Source organism: Sus scrofa, chromosome 12 (genome assembly GCF_000003025.6).
Source record: "Sus scrofa isolate TJ Tabasco breed Duroc chromosome 12, Sscrofa11.1, whole genome shotgun sequence".
In the NCBI taxonomy this organism is placed as follows: domain Eukaryota; kingdom Metazoa; phylum Chordata; class Mammalia; order Artiodactyla; family Suidae; genus Sus; species Sus scrofa.
The window spans coordinates 22,532,619-22,554,988 of NC_010454.4; the positions used below are offsets into that span (position 1 = coordinate 22,532,619).

Genomic DNA, 22,370 nt, shown 5'->3' on the forward strand with positions numbered 1-22,370 from the left:
CCTTTTCATTACTTTTCATTGATTCTTGCTGTAATTCTGATACAGCTCTCCCTCTCTGCATTTCCACTTACTCAGTGCTTCTTATTCCTGCTTCACCATGCATTTAGCAAAAATACTGCAAAAGCTATGAATAAATGAAGGCTATAGAGTACAGTGTTTTAGGTCAGCCAGATATTTTTCTTCAGTTAATGAATAGCTGTTGAGTTGTGTGATATGCTTTGTAAGCATTTTTCATATATTTTTACACAACGTTTTAAGAAGCAGATCTCCTTTTTGTATTGGGTTCAAATTTGGCAGATGAAAGGGTATAATTTTTATTGACGGTTTTAAAAAATTTGTTTTCAGACAACAAAAAGGCAGTCTATAGACATGCCTACAAATCCAGCAGTCCCCCTGACCCAACAGATTCCATCTGACATCAGATGTGAAGACTTTAAAAAGCATTTCTGTAGTCTGTGACTCTTTTTTGCAGACTGAGACTATTCAAAAGGAATTCTCAGTAATGTAAAAACTTAAATCTAGAAAACACGTCTAAAGCTACTCTTGTTTTTTGCTCTGACCCAAGACAAGATGCTAAGAAGTAACCTTGTTAGATGAGTGCTTTTCCTCTTCTAGAGGGAAGATTCCATAAGTAAGTCTTAGGCTTGCCTTGAAACACAGTTCCCGTCTGATCCCAATATAAGCAGAAACTGTCTGAAAAACAAGCTTTGGCCATAGGCGTCTAATCTGTGCCTATGCTTCACCACTTGCGGGGTAATCAGAAATCTCTTTTTTGTCCTTTTTAAAGGTGAACGCCCGTTCCAGTGCAATCAGTGCGGGGCATCTTTTACTCAGAAAGGTAACCTCCTCCGCCACATTAAACTGCACACAGGGGAAAAACCTTTTAAGTGTCACCTCTGCAACTACGCATGCCAGAGGAGAGATGCGCTCACAGGTCATCTTAGGACACATTCTGGTAAGTGAAAGCAACGAGCATCCCATATCTAGTAGCTGTGTGTTCCTCAGTGCCCATTGCAGAAACCAGAAAGAGTTAAGTATGGAGCTTTTAATCTGTCATTCCTGTTCTGAAGGGTTACAACAGCAGAGACCTCTAGGGCTAATTACACTTCCATTAAGGCATTAATTGCTCTCCGTCTGGCTCAATGGGGATGATCGTCTCCTTACCATCTTTGCCCCCCTGGAGAACAACACAGTCAGACAGGAAAAGCCTGCCCTATAAAAAAAGCCTTTTTAACTTTTGCAAAAAAAAAAAAAAAAAAATTATAGCCATCAGTATTCCTATGGTCAACTTTATTAACAGATTGTTTTCCTAAAAATGTACCCACATACTTTCCATTCAAAAGTCTGGGTAAAGCAAATGATGCACAGCTAGTAAATTATGTAAAACTGAAAACTGGGTCTAAATCATTGTCGGGCGTGAGTTTTGGCTAGTCTGGGCTATGTTGGGGATTTTTTGGGGCCATGCTGGTCTAAATTTATTTTTTCATCGGGATATAATTGACTCACATTGTATGAGTTTTAGATGTATATGAGCTACATTTCTTAAATCCAACTCTTTCTTCTTGATTAGCCTATTGGTTTTTAATCTCTAAAAGATGAGCAGCAATCAGAATTCATAAAATGTTATGTTCTCTGTCTTGATGTTTTTGCTCCTTATTTTAACCACGGAAGATAAATTTTTTTCAACATTAGAATTTCCCTCCTAGAAAAATAAGATCGCGTTTATTTTCAAATTTGGGACCTCATGTTCTTGATGTTATCTGACAAAATTTTAATTGAAGAGAAAAAAAAAAAAAGGTTTGTTTTTATGTCAATCCACATACTGCTTTGACTAAAACCCAGCCCCAAACCCACAACTGGTCACAATTCAGAGACGAAGTATTAAACAAATCAGCCTCAGTGAAACCCACCTTGAGAGATCCTAAGTGGCAAAACAAGGGTTTCTTTTACTGCTTATCCTTCAAAGTAGTGAATTAAGACTGAGTTTGGTCCAAAAAAATTAGAATAGTTCTTTTCTGTTGCTTTTTTCCAAGTAAGATCCAAAAGTAGTAGTCATTTTTAAGTCAGATTCTGGAGGACCCCGATTTATGCAGAAATGGCATTTTTAGCCCTAGCAAACCTGCATAGGATCCTATAGGGATCTTTTAGTGCTTTAAGTTTTGCAAAGGCTCTTTTAAACTGAGCAAGATTAGAAAATAAAACATTTTAGTCCCTTAAATGAAAAACTCATAGGGTACATTTTATCAAGTCAGAAAGGCCAGCTCTGCACAAAGAGTTGAAGTTGTTTCCTACATAATTTCAACAGTCATGCCTTTGGAGGTGTTAGGAGGATAAAGCTGGCCTGAATGTATGGATGAATTCTTGAGGAAACTTTTACTTTATCTTAGAAATTAAGATGAAGTCATTTTGTGATTCCTTATTTCTGTTTTTCAAAACTGTCCTCAGTTAGTTAGCTCAGTTTCTATTAATTTAGCCCGGACTTAGCTATAGCCACTGGGCAAATATATCAGTGCTCTAAAAAGGCTGAATGGCTAACTCCCCAAAACTGCAGGCTTCCCTACTTACAGCCACATGGATGTCACAGAATAAGGGATCTCTTCCTATTGCATTCTTTTTTTCTTCTTTTTTTTTTAAATTATAGTTGATTTGCAATGTTGTGCCAGTTTCCACTGTACAGCATAGTGACCCAAGTCACACATATATACTTTCCTTTTCTTACATTAGCTTCCATCATGTTCTATCCCAAGAGAGCAGATAGCTCCCTGTGCTGTGCAGTAGGACCTCATTGCTTATCCATTTCCTATTTCCTATTTCGGTCTTAAACCACACTAAATGCCTTGAAACATAAAAAAGTTCCTCTTTTTATTATTTTCCTGAAGAAACAAGATTGGATCTGGAGCCAAAACACTATGCTCCATGCTAGTCATTAAATCCAAAGCCTTTCATTTGTGAAAGGAACTTACCCTTTCAAGAACACCTTAACATGATAATCAGTCATAGGCCATAAGCTGACTTCGGTTTACTAAATTTAAAAGTAACATAGGTCAGAGTTACCGTCGTGGCTCATTGGTTAACAAATCCAACTAGGAACCATGAGGTTGTGGGTTCGATCCCTGGCCTTGCTCAGTGGGTTAAGGATCTGGCGTTGCCGTGAGCTGTGGTGTAGGTTGCAGACGCGGCTCGGATCCCGCGTTGCTGTGGCTCTGGCGTAGGCCGATGGCTGCAGCTCCCATTCGACCCCTGGCCTGGGAACCTCCATATGCCGCAGGAGCAGCCTGAGAAAAGGCAAAAAGACAAAAATTTTAAAAATTTGAAAATAAAAATAAATTTAAAAATAAAAGTAACATAGGTGCACAAGTATCCAAATATTCTGGCTTCTCTCAGCAGTCTCATCCCTCGTGGATGGTTTTCACGGGGCCCCAATTCATCATTTGTTCTGTAACCCCTGAGGGTCACTAAGTGCCCTTTGTACTCTCCTTATAGTTGAGAAACCCTATAAATGTGAGTTTTGCGGAAGGAGTTACAAGCAGAGAAGTTCCCTTGAGGAGCACAAGGAGCGCTGCCGTACATTTCTTCAGAGCACTGACCTGGGGGAGACTGGTGAGTTCATGCAACACCTGTTCTGCACACCTTTAGTGAGCATCTGCTGTTCTAGTGGTGGGATACAGTAGTAAATTAGAAGGAAAAAAAAAAAATCCTACCCTCGTGGAATTTACATTTTAAGAGGGAAAGACAGACTAGAAACAAAGTGAATAAGTAACTTAACAGTAGAAGATAGTCATTGCTGTTGAGAAAAATGAAGCACATGCTGAAGGTTGAAGGTGAGTCAGGGAAAAGATCAATGAGCTGACGGATCCGGCATTGCCATGGCTGTGGTGTAGGCCTGGAGCTGCAGCTCCGATTCAACCCTTAGCCCACTGCAGCTCCGATTCAACCCTTAGCCCGGGAACTTCCATATGCCACAGTGCAACCGTGTTTAAAAAAAAGAAAAAAAAAATCAATGAGCTGACATTTTAGCAGATTTAAAAGCATGAGGAGGGAACCCTGAGATAACTAGAAAATAGCAAGTGCAAAGGCCCTGAGGCTTGAGTTTGAAGACATATAGCTGGTCCTATGTGGCTGTAACAGAGTGAGTAATGGGATAGGAGGCCAGAGAGGAAATAGGCAACCAGATCTTATCAGGCCTTAAAGGCCATGGTAAGAACGTTGGCTTTTACTCTTGAGTGAAATTGAAAATCTTCAGAGGATTTTGGAACAGACAGGTGACATGATCGGACGTCTCATTTGAAAAAATAATCGCTCTACTCACTATGGAGAATAGATTATATTTGGAGCAGGATTAGAAATTGGAGCATCCAGGCGGGAGGCCATTGCAGTGATTCAAGCTAGAGAAAGCCGTGTCTTGGTAATGGTAGAGATGGTGCAGAGTGCTCTAACTCCACAGGGCGCAAAGATGGAACCAATAGGACTTTTTAACAGATTGATACCGGATGAAGAATGTGATTGCCATTAACCCAAATGGCAAAGGTTAAGGGTAGGAGCAGCTTGTGGGGTGGCTAGGGCAGAGTCTATTAAAACCACAAAGATTTTCTTTGCACAAGGCCCACAAATCATATGCTTGTCTACTCATAGGATTTATTGTGATGCTTATATTTGGCTTTGGGAATTTCATATTTTATTCAATAGCGTTTTGAATAGTTGCCTAGTGGCAATTAGTTGAATGGATGTCTTTCCATATGTCAAAATTGTAGTTTTATATCCTTTCATTCTTTTTTTTTTTGCTTTTTAGGGCCACAGGTGCAGCATATGGACATTCCCAGGCTAGGAGTCTAATCGGAGCTACAGCTGCCAGCCTACACCACAGCCACAGGAACATGGGGTCTGAGTTGTGTCTGTGACCTACCCCACAGCTCATGGCAACACTGGATCCTTAACCCGCTGAGTGGGGCCAGGGATTGAACCCGCTTCCTCATAGATACTAGTCGGGTTTGTTTCCCCTGAGCTATAACAGGAACTCCTCCTTTCATTCTTGAGTTGAAACAGCCTGAAGTATTTTTGTCTCACATCTCTGCAATTGTCCTTTGACCCATGTAGTTGACCATCAGCCTGGTTCTGCCGCTTAGATTATCTGATGTTTTTATTTGGTTACTTGAACTGGTTGCTAGAGTAAGTATAAATCCTCGAGGGATTTGGTGTTTGACAGCAGTACTTGCAGTTGAATAGTTTGGACATTCTAAAATGTAAAGATTATAAAAATACGATCAGAAATAATGTGGAACTCAGGAAAAATGGAGTGAAAACCGTGAGGAGTGTAACTGTACCCATTTTGAGTGAGAGGAAACTTTTGTTTTAGATAAAGCCTATTTCATGGTGTTAGGAGCTGGCCAACTGAATTCCGTTGGTTTGCACTGCTTCTGCTTTTTATCCTGATGGCATCTTTAAGTTTTATCAAGGAGTTGGATTTCCTCCTTATTTCTAAAGAGAAATGTTTACTCTTAAAAAAAAAAAAAAGGGCATCTAAAACTTGGGTTTTGATATCTTAACGAATCCTCCTAGTAACCCTGAGGTTGTGAGTTTGACCCCTGCTTAACCAACATGCTTAAGGTTAGTCTGGCACTCCCTGGGCATCTTTCCTTGCAGTTCCATATTTCAGACCACAGACAAAGCTCTTACTGTGAGAAATTCTCAAGTCGTGAAAATCTATTCTGTTCCAAATAGAATCATTAATATTTAATGCTGGAAGAATCAAAGAGAGCATCTAATCCTGTCTCTTCATTTTAGAGGTGAGGATATTGAGACTCATCAAAAACTCAATGACTTACTTAAAAGTCACTAGAACTTTCATTATTTTCATGATTAGCTATTTTTTCATTTTCAAGGATGTATTGGACTATAATTCACATACCATTAAACTTACCCTTTTAAAGTGTACAATTCAGGGAGCTCCTGTCGTGGCTCAGTGGTTAACGCATCTGACTAGGATCCATGAGGAACCTCCATATGCCGCGGATGGGGCCCTGAAAAGAAAAAATAAAATAAAGTGTACAATTCAGTAGTTTTTTATATAAATTCACAAAGTTATGCAATCATCACCACTAATTTCATGACTTGTCCCCCCCAAAAGAAGTTCTGTACCCATTAGCAGTCACTCCCATTCCCCTTCTCTCCAGCCCCCCACAACCAGTAATCTACTTTCTGCCTCTGTGGATTTGCCTATTTTGAACATTTCACATGAATAGAATCATATAATGTATAGCCTTTTAAGTCTGGCTTCTTTCACTCAGCATGATGTTTTCAGGGTTCATCCATGTGGTATTATGTCATTCCTTTTTATGTCCAAATAATCTTTCATGGTATAGATTCTCTGCATTTTGTTTATCCATTTATCAGTTAATGGACATTTGGTTTTTTTCCCCTTTTGGAAAATTTGACTTGGTTAGCTATTTTTTCAAAGGTTATATATTATCTAGTTAGCAAAAGGAGTAACACACATACATATGTCTTGATGGTCCTGGAAGTAGAAGGAAAAACCAGTAAAATATCCTCTATGAACAGTGAGTTCAAAATTACTGATTTTGAAGTAAGGGTACCACCTTATTTCCCATCCTCCTGACCCTTTTTAGGAATTTCAAATTAGAAAAGTATCAAAAGAAATGTTTTTGCTGTCTTCAGTGGTATAAGGTGATTCAGGAAATACTGAAATACAGAGGTTGAGTTAATTTGCATTTCATAGGCTGGTTTGATGGATGCAGGCAACACACGAAGTCTCAGCAAAAATAAAATAAAATAAAAGGTTAACTAAGTCAGCAAGCTTGATTTTTTTTTAAAACCAATATGTTTTTGTGGTGGTTTCAGTTTACAAAATGTATAAAGTCACAGCTTAATCAAATGTAATCAATACTGCACATCATAAATAGTTCTCATGATTTTTCCTGAAATCCAAAATAGAAAGAATGTTTAATCTAACACAAGCCAATCCTCTAATTCCTGCCACTGTTCTCTTCATGGTTTCCACTTCTGTTTCCTCCTTAAAACTGGAGTCCCAGTCTAGACGTAAAGTTCCATTCTGAGCCTGACCAATATAGTGTTACCAGTGGTACCTCCTGTCCTTTCATCCTCAGCTTTGAAATCGATGAGCCGCCATTGTGGGTGTGGCACTTGTTCATCAGGTACTTACTATAAATTGAAATGTAGCCTAGTGTGAGAGTCATGCGTTGGGACAGACCTGCCCTCATCAGAAAGCAGACCTTGATGGAAGCAGAACACATGAAACAGCCTTGGACTGGAGACCAGTCTGCAAAAGAATACTGTGTTGGGCATCAGGACCTCTGCCCTGGCTCATCATTTTCTTTTGGTCAGATAGCATTTGTTGGACTCTCATGCGCCAGGCTCTGTGTCAGAGCTGTTTGTGAAGATGAGTGAAGGTTAAACCCTTACCCTTAGAGAACTCACCATCCAACAAGAGACTGGGTCCTTGATCTATTAGTATAATAGAAAGGTCTGATAGACACATGTGATAGTGATACTTCAGTCCAAGCGTCTACACCAGGCATCATCAAGATACTCCAGCTCTGCTGTCTTAATGGAGTTTGTGTGAAAAGAAGAATGAATATAGACGACCACGGATTTCATTTTCTCATTAGCTTGATCCTTATTCCAGAAAGGGACTAACAGCTGGTATAGAGATTCATTTAGCCTCATTTCACACAAATTATGAATACTTGGAGCGGGACATATTTTTGTATGACAGTGAGTTCTAGCAATAACAAGATTTTTAAAGTAATTGAATAATTATATTTATTTATGAATCTAGGAGTCGAAACCTTTTATCTTCATGCTTATTGTTGCAGTTGAGATAAAACAAGCATGACAGTTTCAGAATAAGCTTATATTTTTTCCAAACAACAGTCCAAGGGAAAAGCTTAAAATATTTTAAACGTCTGTTTTCCTAACAGATTATCCCTTTTAAAAAATCAATACTAACTCACAAGTCGTATTTATTCTGCTTGCTCAAAAAGGCAACAATTTTATGTCTCTTTTTTGTTTGAACCTGCCTACATCTTTGATAACAATCTCTTGTTAGACAATTCTTATTACACAATAACACCCCCTTGTTCCACTCTCCATCAGCTACTGGCTGACCACACCGTAGAAGAGACAGGAAGCGATGGCTCTTATTTGAGCTCCACTTGACACTTCGAGATCCAGTAAAGGACTTTGAACAAAACTGAAAACACAGCAAATTTTATATAGTTAAATCTGCTATCACTTTGAAATAGAAATGGCATCATGCAAACAGTTAACAAAAAAACCAGACAGCCTCTTAACACGTTTGTAGAGATTAGAGGTGGTAACTCATTCTGTAATTATGACTTGGTATGAGGTTTGTTGGTTACTTTTCAACATGTCATGAAAATCATTTTGCTAATGAAAATGGGTGTATCCACTCTATACTAGCAGGCCAGTAACGTAAAGGAGAACTGACCCCTCATCATAGCCCTGCTCTTACTATGCTTACTCGTGAACTCAGGTGCGAATTGTTCCTTGTCACCACCCCATATTCCCCACACCCACTCCTTGCAACATTAAACTGCCAAACACCACCCAGGAACGGATTTCCTATTTCGTCATTTAAACCCATTATCTTGTTCCCTTACTATCTTGCCAAACTGGTTTCCCTGCACTTACATTCTGAGACGTGATGTGGCAAGATAACACGTCTAGACTGTATAAATAGACAGTTGGGTCTTAGAGTTAAGCAGAGGACCCAATGCCCAGAGTCCTCTTTTTTTTTTTTTTTTTTTTTTTTTTTTTTTTCTTTTCCTTATCCATGTGATGCCTAAACTCCTTGTCATCCCCAAAAGACTGTCTTGATTCCATAGCATCAAAAGACTGTCTTGATTCCATAGCATTTCTTTGTGGGTTTTTTTGGGTTTTTTTTTTTTTTTTTGGTCCTTTTTTGTCTTTTCTGGGGCTGCACCCACAGCATATGGAGGTCCCCAGGCTAGGGGTCGAATCGAAGCTGTAGCCACCAGCCTACACCACAGCCACAGCAACTCCAGATCCGAGCCGTGTCTGCAACCCACACCACAGCTCACGGCAACACCGGATCCTGAACCCACTGAGCAAGGCCAGGGATGGAACCCACAACCTCATGGTTCCTGGTCGGATTCGTTAACCACCGAGCCACTATGGGAACTCCTCTTTGTGTTTTAAAGGGTGCCCATTCAGTACAGCAGCTGTCCCCCAACTGTAAGGTGAAAGACTAGCAGTTTGGGACAAAAAATGGGCATAATACCATAGTAGCCAATTGAAATTTTAGTCTGTGCCTAGCTCACCAATTAGAAAACACAGTTAACTGGGTAAAGATTAACTTAATCTCTAGAGTGCATTCCCCTGTACAGTGAGGATTGGGATCTTGGAGCTGATATTTGGAGTGAATGACCCAGCAGGAGGGTGTTGGTAGATGGCAGCCCTCTAACTGAGTAGTTTCAGAGGATTCCTTTCAGTCTAACCAGAGCTATGGAAATGGGAAAGGCTCCACTCTTGTCTCCAATGCTCTGTCTATCCATAAACACCCAGAATTTTATCTCTTTAAATGCCAGCCACTGATTAACAGAATAAGATTACCTAGAAATGAGTGTCAAGACAAGCTTGGTGAATAACCAGGGATAAAAGATGATGTTATCTCTAAAGGTTGCCACTTAGTGACGTGCCCCAATGACTTTATTTAGGTCAGTGTATCTCCACTTTAGCATCCTCCCAAATAGAGCGTATTTTGCCTATGTGTCCTCAGAAAGATGCTTGTAGTAATTGACAGTGACTTTGGTAAAATGTAGACAGGGACTGCTGAGGGCCAAACAGGAGAGCCAGACTGGCAGCGTAGCATGCTCACAGGCAGTACTGAAACTGAGGGGCAGATCTCTGAGTAATGATGGGGCCGTTAGAGGAGTGACCAAAAGACTAACTAAGAGTAGTGGTGAAATGGGGACAATGTTTAAACTTCCCAAAGTACTGTTTTTCATTCTTAGTTCACTGTAAATCTTTTTGATAATAAAGACGTGGCCTGTGGGGTGGGGGGGAGTAGAGGAACTTACCTGGATTTAATCCTCTCCCAGTTGCCGGAACCAGAATGGGGGTTCCTAGTCAAAGCACAAACTGAGCAGCCTCGCTGATGCATTGAAGAAAAAGCCTCCTAATAACAGCCTCAGGAACTTGTGTCAAATCCCAGGCTTTTGTCTTTCATCTCTCTGCTCTTGGGGCTCTGGGTAGTGCCACATCTGGTGGTGGTTTGTGTGAAAGGAAATAATATGTATAATAGTTTCCTGTTTGGTCATTTAAACCTATCCCTGAGCTGGACAGAATTTGACCCGCTTCACTCAATAGCAGTGTCCTGTCACTAATGTGCCTGTTATTTACAACCATCAGTCAGCCAGAGTTGCAGGGCTTTAACCACTAGCCCCAAAGCAGCCCAGGCCCCTTATTCGGACCGTTATTGTTTGCCTTTACACAAATGGTATCGTTAGAGCTTAAACCAGAGGCTGGGTTTTATTCCTTTAGAGCATAGAATTATTTCTTATAAGAAACTCACAGGCTAGTAAGTATGGTCATTATCATCCTCCTCTTCTCATTCATTTTTGAAGCCAGATTTCATTTGAATTTTAAAAACCCTGAGCTTTATAATTTATTGTATAATGATTGGCAAGGAGTTTTAAAAAGGGAAAAAAAAAAAAACAAAAAACACAGAACCAAAAACATGCCAATAATAAAATGAAAAATATTTAATACTTTGAAATCTCTTTTTCTGATTTGACTTTGGTCTCTCACCCTGGCCATCCTTGACAGTCTTGCCCTTGAGGTCTAGCTTTCATTTACTGCAGAGGTGGCCAGTTTCCTTCTCTCTGGGTCTGTCCACTTGCAGTCCTGAGTACCTGAGAGACTGGAACGTGTGAGCTTATTTCTGTACACACAGCAAACTCTTAAACTACAGAATGAGCATGGTCAGTTCCTAAATCTGTGTGTATATTGGGGGGGAGGGATTCCATTCCGCAGTCATCCCTTGCTTTTTACTCTGGTCCCTTAAACTGATGTCAGTTTCCTCTTCCTCTGAGACATTAGGAACACATGGATGTTTCACTTTAGGTTGGCTCTCCTGAAATACTTATGATAAAACCAAGGGAAGTGCTTGTAGCATCGCAGCATGTTTGCTCAGGGCAGGGTGAGCGAAACTACGATCCTCAGGCCAGTCGCAGTCAGCAGCCTGCTTGAACAGGGGCTTTTACAGTTTTAAAGGTCAAGGGAAATCCAAAGAATATGGGACAGAGACTGTATGTGTCCCGCAAAATCGAAAATACCAGGGCCCTCTACAGAAAAAGTTGACCTACCCCTAATGTGGGCTAGCATCATGTATTAACATTTAAAGCCTTATATTTAGAGCAGCTGATGTCTCAACTTCTTATTGGTACTGTCTGCTGTACCAAGCTAAGTGGTACTATATTTATTCCAATTTACTATATATGGTTGATTTGATGTGGGCTCTATTTATGCATTCTTCCAGTGGTACTCAAATCTGGCCCAAATCTTAAAATTATCTGGAGCGCTTTAAAAATACTATTGCCTAGGCCCCTACCCCAGAGATCCTGATTTAGTTGATCTGAAGGGGGGCCTGGGCATAGGTGTTTTTTTTTATATGCTCTTTAGATGATTCTAATGTTCAGGCAGGCCTGAGAACCAAAGGTCTATACCACTTAGAGGTCTGTTTGTGGATTGACAATTAGACCATCTTCTTAGGCAGTTTTTGTTCACATTTTTCATTAGAAATATAACAAAGATGCATCATACAAATTGCTCTTTAATTTCAAGACAGAAGTGTTGCTTAGGGAAATTTTAACTGAGACAATTTTGAAATGTGAAGAGCATACGAAACAGATAATGCAGAGCCCAGAAAAATAGAATTTAAAAGATAGGAACCGAAAGGAGCATACTGGAAAAAGAAAAAAAGAAAAAAGAAAAAAAAAAACCACTCAGAATTTCAATACACAAATCACTGAGTAGATTTCTTGCTGTCTGGGTAAGTGTATCTATTTTCAAAAGTGCTATTAACATAAACAGAGCAGTAAATCTGGGGCACCATACTTTTTTTTTTTTTTTTCAAAGTTGTTAAGAAGAATTATATCAGTCTGCAGGTGTCACACGCAGTTACTCAGAATCAGAAAGAAGGCTGATCGGGGGTTAGAGGCTCTCCATCTATCTATCTTTTTGCAACCAACCACGTCCAGGCTGTTTATTTAATACTTCCTCTTGCTAATGAAGGTACTGGTTGGGGATGGGTCGGGCTTTCCCATGTCAGCTTAAGACTGCAAGATTTGAATGTGCCCTGGTGTTGGCTTCACTGACCACAGCAGGTACCCCAGGCAAGAATCTGAGCAGTCCTAACAGGTAACAACCGAGTGTACAGCAGACCTCTGACACTTTGCGTTTCAGTTTAATTCTTTTCCTCTGCATTTATCAATGTGTTCTTTTCCCTCTTCTCGTTTCATCTTTCCAAACCAGCAAGTGCGGAGGCAAGACACATCAAAGCAGAGATGGGAAGTGAAAGAGCTCTCGTTCTGGACAGATTAGCAAGCAATGTGGCAAAACGAAAAAGCTCAATGCCTCAGAAATTCATTGGTAAGAATATAACCCTTTTTCCTGCTGTTGTTAGCAGATAGTTTGAATGAGATAACATTGGATGCTTACTACACAGGCCCTTCCTAGTTTAATCTCTGTTAAAATAAGGTATTTAATTTTCCACTGTACACGTTTATTCTTTGGGATTCATTTTGATAACTAGAGCAACGAGGATAAAATATTTTAACTAAAGAATCTTAACTACTGAAGATGGGAGTATTTGGTATCCAATTTCCTAAATGAAACCGGTGTTAAAAATTCTGTTCCTTCCTCTTTATTCTAAATGACATATGTTGCATGAGAGAGTTTATGCAATTTGCACCAGTAAGATGTTCAAGATAGCATTTTTGTAATCTTTTGTGAGTATATCTTACAAGTTGGTTCCCTTATCATGCTCAAACTTTTTCATGCTCTAAAATGTTTTGCCATATTTTCTTGAATTTGATGGAGAATTGATTTTAAGAGAAAGTGGTTAGGAATATATAGATTTAAATAACAAGGTTTGATTTAATCATTTGTGTTATTGCAGTTAATTTTTATGCCATCGGTTTTCACATTGTCAAAAATGCAGCAAGAATGAGATGGCTGAGAAATAATTGTGTCCATTAAAGGTGTTAGGACTGCCAAATGGCAGAAATATTTTGTTGAACTCTCCCAGATGTTTACATAAATATGCCTATGATATTTAAAATAGATTTGTATTTGTGAAGTAGGTAGCTGAATTAAATGTACTGGTTTTGCTATGAACTGAAAGTCAGTGATATTGAGCAAAAATAGTTATCACACGAAAATAGACCTCCCTCAATACCAATAATATTTTAGAAACCTGTCAGTCTGTTTCTCCAAAGCTACTTGCTGCTGCTGTGGATTTCTTACTTCAATCCTTTTGTGTTTATTCTTTTCAATGGCTTTAACAGATACCAAGTGCCTGCTTGGTGTTTACATCTGGTTAAGTTTTATTCTGGTCTAGGTAATTTTTAAACTCTGGTCTAATTAATTTTTTAATTTTATGTGAATTATAGAGATATATTGAAAGAACTCATATATTTCAGAACTACCTAGCTTGGTTTTTATGTTTGTTTATTTTACTTTGATTGGCTGGGAAGTTTTTGTATCCTTTTAGTCACTTGAAGAATAAATTGTGTCGTGGAGTTCCCCAGTGGTGCAACAAGTTAAGGATCCAGTGTTGTCACTGTAGCAGTTTGGGTCACTGCTGTGGCCCAGGTTCAATCCCTGGCCCAGAACTTCCACATGCCACAGGAGTGGCCAAAAAAATAAATAAATAAACTGTTTCAGACTAAAGTTGATGCATTTCAGTTCAGAGAGATCCTCTCCTTCTGACCATCTCCCCTCTCCCTGGGAGAAAGGTCAAGGGACATGTAGTGATTTCCATTGGGGTTTGGGCAGAGGACCAATTGTGATTTCAAGACAGTATCTTCAAATATTGCTCATGTATCCTTTAAGCTTTACTTTTGTGACAAGGTTCTGGCTGGAGTCCAAAGGAAGCTTGGATTGTTATTCTGCGCCATGAGTGTGATTTAATTTGGGGGAAGTTTTGACCCTAGAAATGGTTGCAGCTGATGGAGAGGAATGTGGGGAAATGTGGGCAAGAAAAAAAAAAAGTGACTCAATTTCAATCTAGTTATGATCAAGGCATGCTGGTCTAAGAGAACCATATGAGAGAAAGTACCTGGTTCACATGGTTGCCCTAAACCTGTCATTGAGCTAAAACCCTACTTAATATAAGAAAAGTTGCTTTGGTTTTTTCATGAGTTTAAAAACTCATGTTTCGCCTGTGCAAGTTCATTGCCATTTTGCTTATTTCATCCGGGATCCATTCCATTTGTTTGTTGTCACTGTGACCAGAGGATTTTCAGTCCTCTGTTTCCAGACTCAGGAGAGATACTGATCTACAAGGTACTGATTTTTCTCATCTTCTGAACTACCACGTTCTGTCTGAGCTAGAATTAGGAAACCCAGGAGGAGTTAGCTCTTGATTTGAGCTGAGGTAGCAGCTTCAGGACTTCAGGGCCCTGAATGGCTGAAGGACTTTTTTTTTTTTTTTTTTTTTAATTGTGGTATAGTGCAGTAGGGAGAGCACTGGATTAGAAACCAAAAGATCCAGATTCTGATTCCAGCTCAGTCGTTTCTTAGCCGTGTGTTTGGACAAATCACATAAACTTTCTGGGCCTCTGTTTATTCACCTATGAAATGCAGAGACTGAACAGGTGATGAAATGACCAAGAAGGTCCTTCCCAGCTCTATCATCCCATAAGTCTTGGAGATGAATTATAAAAGGCAGCAATTATGAACATCACTTTTTGTTTATAAGTCCATGTGTATAACTTCAGATAACTTTTTTCCTCAGGCTTGTACAGACATGGTGTTTTTATATTATGTACCATATCATATATTCTAGGGGGTTTTTTTAGGAAGATGTCATTGACCTGAAAATCTATAAAATAGCTGCCTTAGTTCAAGATTTATACATTTTACTTAGTGCACTACTACTTGCTCATTTGCTCTTTCATGCATTCATTTATCATGTGAATGGTTATAGTGCTCCTGCCTTATCCATGATCTTCTTGTTCTGGAGCCTTGTTCTAATCTAGCATTACCTTATACCCTAACCTTTTTTCAGAGATTTTTCTCAAATAAAAGAAACCCCTTGGCGGAGTTCCCGCCGTGGCTCAGCGGAAACAAATCTGACTAGGAACCATGAGTTCGTGGGTTCGATCCCTGGCCTTGCTCAGTGGGTTAAGGATCTGGCGTTGCCATGAGCTGTGGTGTAGGTCGCAGACGCGGCTCAGATTCTGTGTTGCTGTGGCTGTGGTGTAGGCCAGCGGCTACAGCCTCGATTAGACCCCTAGCCTGGGAACCTCCAAATGCCGCTGGTGCAGCCCTAAAAAGAAACCCCTTGAAACATTTAACTGAATCAACCTTTTTGATAGAAAATAGTAGTATCAAGGGGAAAATAAAGGAATGTTATGACACTGTGTGGTATATGGGATGAAGTGATACACATCATATGGGGCTAATATCCTCCCTCCTTCTCTTCTCATCTCTCTCCCTATATTTCCTCTCCAAGGCATTTCCTTTTCTTTCCTTCTTTCTTTCTTTCTCTTTCTTTCTTTCTCTCTCTCTTTCTCTCTCTCTCTCTGTTTCTCTCTTTCTTTCCTCCCTCTTTCTTTCTTTCCTTTTCTTTCTTTTTTTTGGCTGCACCTGCAGCATGTGGAAGTTCCCAGGCCAGGGATCAAGTCCAAGCCACAACTGCACCCTAAGCCATAGCTGTGGCAATGCCAAATCCTTAACCCACTGAGCCACAGTGGGAACTCCCAAGGCACCATTTTCTGAAAAGATTCGGCTTCCAGGGAAACGGCAATGCGTAAGGTGTGACGGAAGAATGAGTCATTCCCTTTAATCCTGGCTGACGGTTGCACAGCACTCAGACCAACCTTGGCTTCCCTGACCTCTTGAACTGTGAGGGTAAAGGTGAAATTATACCATCAGGTCAGCCTGTTACTTTCCTAGCAGGCTAGAAATAATCACCAGTAGATAGCATTTTTCATCCATTAGCTATGAACTGAGGAAGAGGGATGGATGGAGTAAGCATAAATGCATTTAGAAACACAAACACCGCCTCTCTGGAAGAGCAAGAGTAAAATTAAGTAGGAGAAAAGCTTAGTAGGAGAAAAATGAAATCATTTTCTCCCTAATTCTCTGAAAAATTTTGTATCACCAAAGACCAAGAAGACTTCTTTAGCACCTAACCCTTTAGGGGTGGGTCCTTCCTCTAAATCTTACTCTCTGGTTACAAACTTGCTTCGCCATACTTCTAACTAGGCCATCTTCAAATACTTGGCTCAAAATAGAGGCCAGATTTCTCTCCTGGAGGGAGGAGGAAAATGACTACATTTCTGCATATTTCTTTTTCTGATTTTTCATTCTTTATCCAAAAACAGATGTGTTATTCCGACCAAAGTGGTTACCATAGCATCTCCCCCTATTTTTTTTTAATTTCATGTATCACTTTATTAAGGGACGTTTTCATGTTAAAAAGAACATGAAAAAAGCTCTCTCTCACCCCGGTAAACATGTTAGTGAGGTTTTGACACTTCAGCAAACACTGTCGGTTCTCCCTGTGCAGTAACTAATGAGAAAGTGTCTGCTTTGGTTAACAGAGTGACAGGAAGCAGTTTTTATACCTGTTTCTAAAAGCAAAAAGTATCTTCTCCAACTCCTTCCTCAAGGCCCAGAATCCCTAAAGGCATAGGACTTTGGAGCTTGAAGGGATGTCAGGAACCACCCAGCCTAGTTCTTTTACTAAGGAGGGAAGGGGGGTGGGAAAGATGGAGAGACGCAGCTAGTAGGTGACAGAGCAGGGCCAGAACCTGGGCCTTTCAAGTGCTGCAGTCCAAGGCCTTCCTTCCCCGGAAAGTCACCCAGAGCAGTGCATATCCTGTGTTGCTACACAGGGCCTTCGGAAAGGGAGGAGTCGAGTCTTTGAAAGCTGGTAGAAGAAAAATCCTTGAAGAAGGGCAGCCATTCTCTCTTAAGGGTGTGTTTTCTGGAAGAACGACCTGTGGTGACTCCATCAGGAGAGATGACGACCAAATAGCACTTCATGCTGTCTCACGGAGGACAGAGGCTGCTGCAGCCACAAAAACGTGGTCTCTAGCTCAGTTTTCCTCACCCCCACCCCCACAGCCCGCTCTGTTCTCTCTCCTCCTTCCCGCTTGTTGTTCTGTGGCTTCCTACCCTTTGCTTTTCTCCTCCTGGAAGAGGTGTTAGCCACTGTAGTCTCAGTGAGACTGAGAGCAGAGCCATCATCCCCATCAGATATTCCACTTACCCTACTTACCTGCCCTTTTTCGGGGAGGATCTGTGCTTGGGGTGAAAGTCAGTGATGCTACGCCTGGGGAGGTGGACAAAGGTATCAGCAGGTGTAGTCAAGTGACCTGAAGGAACTAAAGAAAGAAAACCCGGATATTTCACATTACCCTGTCAGGGTGGCTGTAACATGAGAATTGTGCTATTTTTCTAATATTCAAATCTATTTTCCCCGTCTTCAAAAAAAAAAAAAAATCTCTCAATGGTTCCCCATCAGGATAAAATCCAACCACCCAAGCATTCTGAACCCTTCACAATCTGTTGTTAAGTTATCTTTCCTACATGTATCATTTCAGCCAACTTATCTTTTCATTCAGCCATAATGAACACTCCCACTTGTGTGTAATCATTGTTTCCGTGCTCACTGTCTGGACCGCCCTCCGTCCCATCTGCTCTGATACCTCCACGTGGTCTGCATTCCCAAACTCCCCGTGTTCTCTCTCCTCTCTCTCTGCACTCAAGGTGAGTTTCAAAGTCTGCTTTTTGTGATATTTGAAATTGCCTCCACCACCTCAGATTACAAGGACTTCCGAGGAAAGAAGAGATTAATATTTGTCCCATGTTATGTGGCATCTATGAGACATGGTCTGTATTTTTCTCTCTCCATTCCCTTGGCTCCTCTTTACTTCCTTGCACTACACGGTATTAAAGATACTGATTTAGGAGTTCCTGTCATGGTGCAGCGGAAACGACTCTGACTAGGAACCATGAGGTTGCGGGTTCAATCCCTGGCCTCGCTCAGGGGGTTAAGGATCTGGTGTTGCTGTGAGCTGTGGTGTACGTCGCAGATGCGGCTTGGATCTGGCATTGCTGTGGCTGTGGCGGAGGGTGGCAGCTGTAGCTCCGACTCGACCCTTAGCCTGGGTACCCTCCATATGCTGCGAGTGTGGCCCTAAAAAGACAAAAAGACCGAAAAAAAAAAAAAGATACTGATTTGTAATGAAATTGCATAAATGCTGCATCTTCTATTGGATTGCAATTAAGTTTGTATTCTTCAAAGCACCTAACATGGTATGAGGCTAATAATAATAATAATAATAATAATAAATAATAGATCTACCACCAATTGAGTGCTTACATGTGCCAGGAACTCTGTTAAGCACTTTATGGACATCACAACTCACATCACATCATAGCTGTTTCTTGAATGCATGGTACTAGTCCATATGGAACAATGCATAGTTGTTTTTCTACTGCTTATTGGAACCATCCCAGCAGAGAATCTGAAGTCATTGCTAGTGGTGGGACTGTGCAGCCATGGACAGGGTAGCAGCCAGGAAACACTAGTTGATGCTCAAACACATACCAAGGTCATGGGCCCTTGGATCACATCCTGGTTCTCCATTTACCAACCTTGGCAGGTTTGTGCTTATGTTCTTCATCGACTAGGAGATGATAATTCATCTTAAGTAAAAGGAGACAGTGTGCTAAGTACCTAGGACAGCACTGAGTCTATCGTAGGGACTCAGTCAATAGTAGCTCTTCTTAGTATTATACGTAAGGCACAGCGCTGAGTACCATGAGGTACAGAAGTAAGCAGATTAGAGTGGCGAATCTTGTCCCTCCATCCGAAGGCAGAAAAGTCTGAATCCACATGCTCGGGTCCCTTTTTGCTCTAGGCTACGATTCTGTACTTTCAAGTTGGCCCTTCGAAACCAACATCCGTATGCCCTCACCACACTGCAGCAGTTCAGGTCAGGCAGTTGCTCCCTTTGGAGTTACCAAAGCCTGGATAGTAGGGATTGACACCTTTCCAAGGAATGACAGGTCGGGCATGGCCCAACCGGGGCAGCCTTGGTTTCTAAACTTAGCACTTGCTGTTGCCATTAGTGTTTTCACTGGAAGAAAACCTCTAATTCAGCCCGAAGCTGCTCTCATTAATCATTCAAAGGTGTGGTACGATTTTGACTAGAACCTGGACTAGAGGCTCCGTGCAGGTTTGGGAGCAGTTACACTCTTGTGGTTTGACTAACCTTTTTTATGAGTGTGTTACTAAAGAAACGTGAGCTGTTGGCTTTTCAATTACTGTAGCTCACCCCTTCTGAGTTTCATACACATTGAGTCATCGTGTCTACAGGTGACTGATAATCATCTGCACTACTCAAGTTACCGTAACTCAGAGATGAGGGGATCTGATGAGTGCAGGGTACGTGCACGTGAAGATCTGAGGCTCTCCCATCTCCTTCACAATGAACAATGGTCTGCGTTAACCACAGAACTCAGTCACTGATTTCCCCTCATCCAGGGCTTGATTTTCCTCTTGCTGTTTTTGCCTCTTACAACCTGAGCACTCAGCTGTTTTCTGACATGTGCTGCAGGTGGTGTAGATGGTGAAATCGTAGGCCTCGTTAAGTCAAACAAACTCTTGGGGCAAAAAAAAAAAAAAAAAGGATCAAAGCGGAGGTTGTGATGTGCCTGCCTCATCCTGGAAACCTTCTGGAGCTTCTCTCTTAGGTGAAAAGATTCCCGGAGACCCCTGGGATTTGGGTAGTGGAGTAGCGCTAGCCACACTGGAAAATTCTCAGTAGCCTTGAAAAGGCCGGGAAACCAAAGGCCATCATTTCTGGGTCACTTTGAGGGGAATGAATAGTTGTGTCTTTGGCCACCTTTCAGGTCCCCTGTCTCATTCTTCCAAACAGCTCCGATCAAAGACATAGCCAACCTGGCAGTCGAAAAGAACCACTGCCTCCCTTGGCAAAGGTCTGTGTTTTTGTTCCTTTTTGATGAGTTGCCAAGGCCCAGTGATTTTCTTTGCATAGTTTTTCCTCTCAGGTATTTGTCTGGAAACTGTCAGGTTGGCCTTCAGGTAGTGGGGATGTCGGACAAACCCATCTGATTAGACCAAATCTTTTAGCTGCTCTTTCTGCCTCTGATTGCTTGGTGGTTCTGGTCCACCTTACACATGGCTGTTACGTTAATATCCTGAAAATAACATTTTGACCAAAGCCTGTCTTGCTCAGGGGCATGTAGAGGTTTGCCGTTCGTCCTACGGTTGGTCATTTAGAAGGCCTATCATGTGGGCCCACTGTGTCATCTTTTTTCAATATGTCCCCAAATGTCGGAGGCAGAGTGCCAGGAGGCTCACAGGGCATTTGAAAACCTTGATGCCCATGGCCAAGAAAGTTATTTTCTTTTTAGTTCTCTTTCAGTCTTCCCTGTTACACCAAGGAGAAAGATCTAGAATTAACTAGATGCTAGTTATTGTCAACGCTAATTGCACACTCAGTAATCTCTATTTTTAGCAAAGAGAGGGCATCTTTGTCTCCGGGTGCTTACAGTATCTGATCAAAATTTAATAAATTGCTGTCTCGTTGTCTTTATTTTTCATAATTACCTTCTGTTTGCAGCAGGTGATTCTGGTTTTCCGTTTATGTTCGTGATATAAAGTTTCCTTAAAAAACAAATTTCTCGGCCCTAAAAAGACCAGAAAAAAAAAAGCGAAAAAAGAAAAAAAAAACTAATTTCTTTTAGCAAAAAAGGAAAGAAAGAGAAGCAAGCTGATTCAAAGTTTAAAAAAAAAAAAAACAAACCCTAGCATTTACCATGTGCTCTCTCTGTGCCAGGCACTGTTCTAAGCACTTGCCAGCTGAGGTAAATCATAATTATTAGCCCTGTTTGACATGAGTACAGCCAGAGACAGGTCAAGTAACCTGCCCAAGGTCACATAACTAGTAATGATGAGGCTCCATCAAACCCACTCTGCCCTGGGGTGTGAATACTGCAGAATGTGGAGGAACAGGCGACCTTCGAGAAATGCTTTAGTCCATACTTTTTGACATGGCTACAGTCAGACTCTATTACTCCTCCCTGCTCATGGCCTGGAAGGTCCCACTTCTCTGTCTCCATTCGTGCAAAACCCTCAACCAGGTTTCTCTCGGCCTCTCTGAAAATCTAAATCCTACCAGTTCATCAAGACCCTTCTCAGAATTTCGCTTGTCCAGGAATGCTGTCCCTTCCCCAGGTACTGCTGAGTTTTCTGCATTCCCTTAACACTTAAATATACCGAAGCACCCTGCTCTTGCCTTATAATTCTTTTTACAGGAAGACATGCTACACATCTCCCTGTTGAATGTCTCAGATATGGCATTTAGCACAAAATAAAATAAAATAAAATAAAAAGCCACGCAGCCCTTTCACAACCCTTAACATTTATTTTTCTCCAATTCCATCCATCCAAGTCTTATTTCTCTCCCCCTAGGTTGGGGACACCTCAGCAGAAACGAGTTCTTCCAGTCCCTTTTGTCCTCTTGCGTTTTTTTCCTCCCCAGCCCCTTTCATGTGTGGCAGGGACAAGTTTTGGAAGCACAGCATGCCTAGGAAATGTCAGAGAAAAGAGGAGGTGGTTCAGCAGATCTCTCAGAACCCAGTGTCTCCGAGATAAAAAAGCATCAGCAGTACTCGTAGCCGCCCTTCCAGCCTTTGACACACCTGCCCTGTTTTCTCTGCCTCCACCAGCCACTCCCCATGGAGCACACATCTGCCATCACTGCAGACCCCGCTCCTGCCTTCCCTGTGGCCAGAGAGCCTCTGTTTTCTAACACACAACACCCACACGCCCTGAAGGTGGCTAAACTCTGTTTTCAAAATTTCTCAGCAGTTTGACATGAGAAGTAGGAGAGGGTGACCACAAATAAATTTTTCAGTTAAGTGTGAGGTAAGTCCTAATGATCACGTATGTATCAATGATACATCTTTTCAAGCAAGGGAAGAAGAAGAACACACTTTCTAAAGAAGACAAAGGTCCTCGTGATCTTTCCTCCAGAAAGCCTCTCTCTCTATGTATGAAGCTCTTTTACTTCAATCTGCCAGTC

The 22,370-nt window shown here is 41.2% G+C and overlaps 1 protein-coding gene across 4 annotated transcripts in view; it reads left to right on the forward strand.

The window, feature by feature from the left end:
* Positions 1-22,370, forward strand: part of IKZF3 (IKAROS family zinc finger 3) — a 95,935-nt gene that overhangs the window by 66,233 nt on the left and 7,332 nt on the right. For 2 of the 4 annotated variants that reach the window (XM_005653923.3, XM_021067034.1), the window contains exons 5-7: positions 788-955; positions 3,484-3,600; positions 12,553-12,669. In XM_005653923.3, coding sequence (XP_005653980.1) covers positions 788-955; positions 3,484-3,600; positions 12,553-12,669 — 402 coding nt within the window. Of the gene's footprint in view, positions 1-787; positions 956-3,483; positions 3,601-8,796; positions 12,439-12,552; positions 12,670-22,370 lie in introns of those variants that run through there. The other 2 variants (XM_013979701.2, XM_013979703.2) reach the window with 2 other exon arrangements.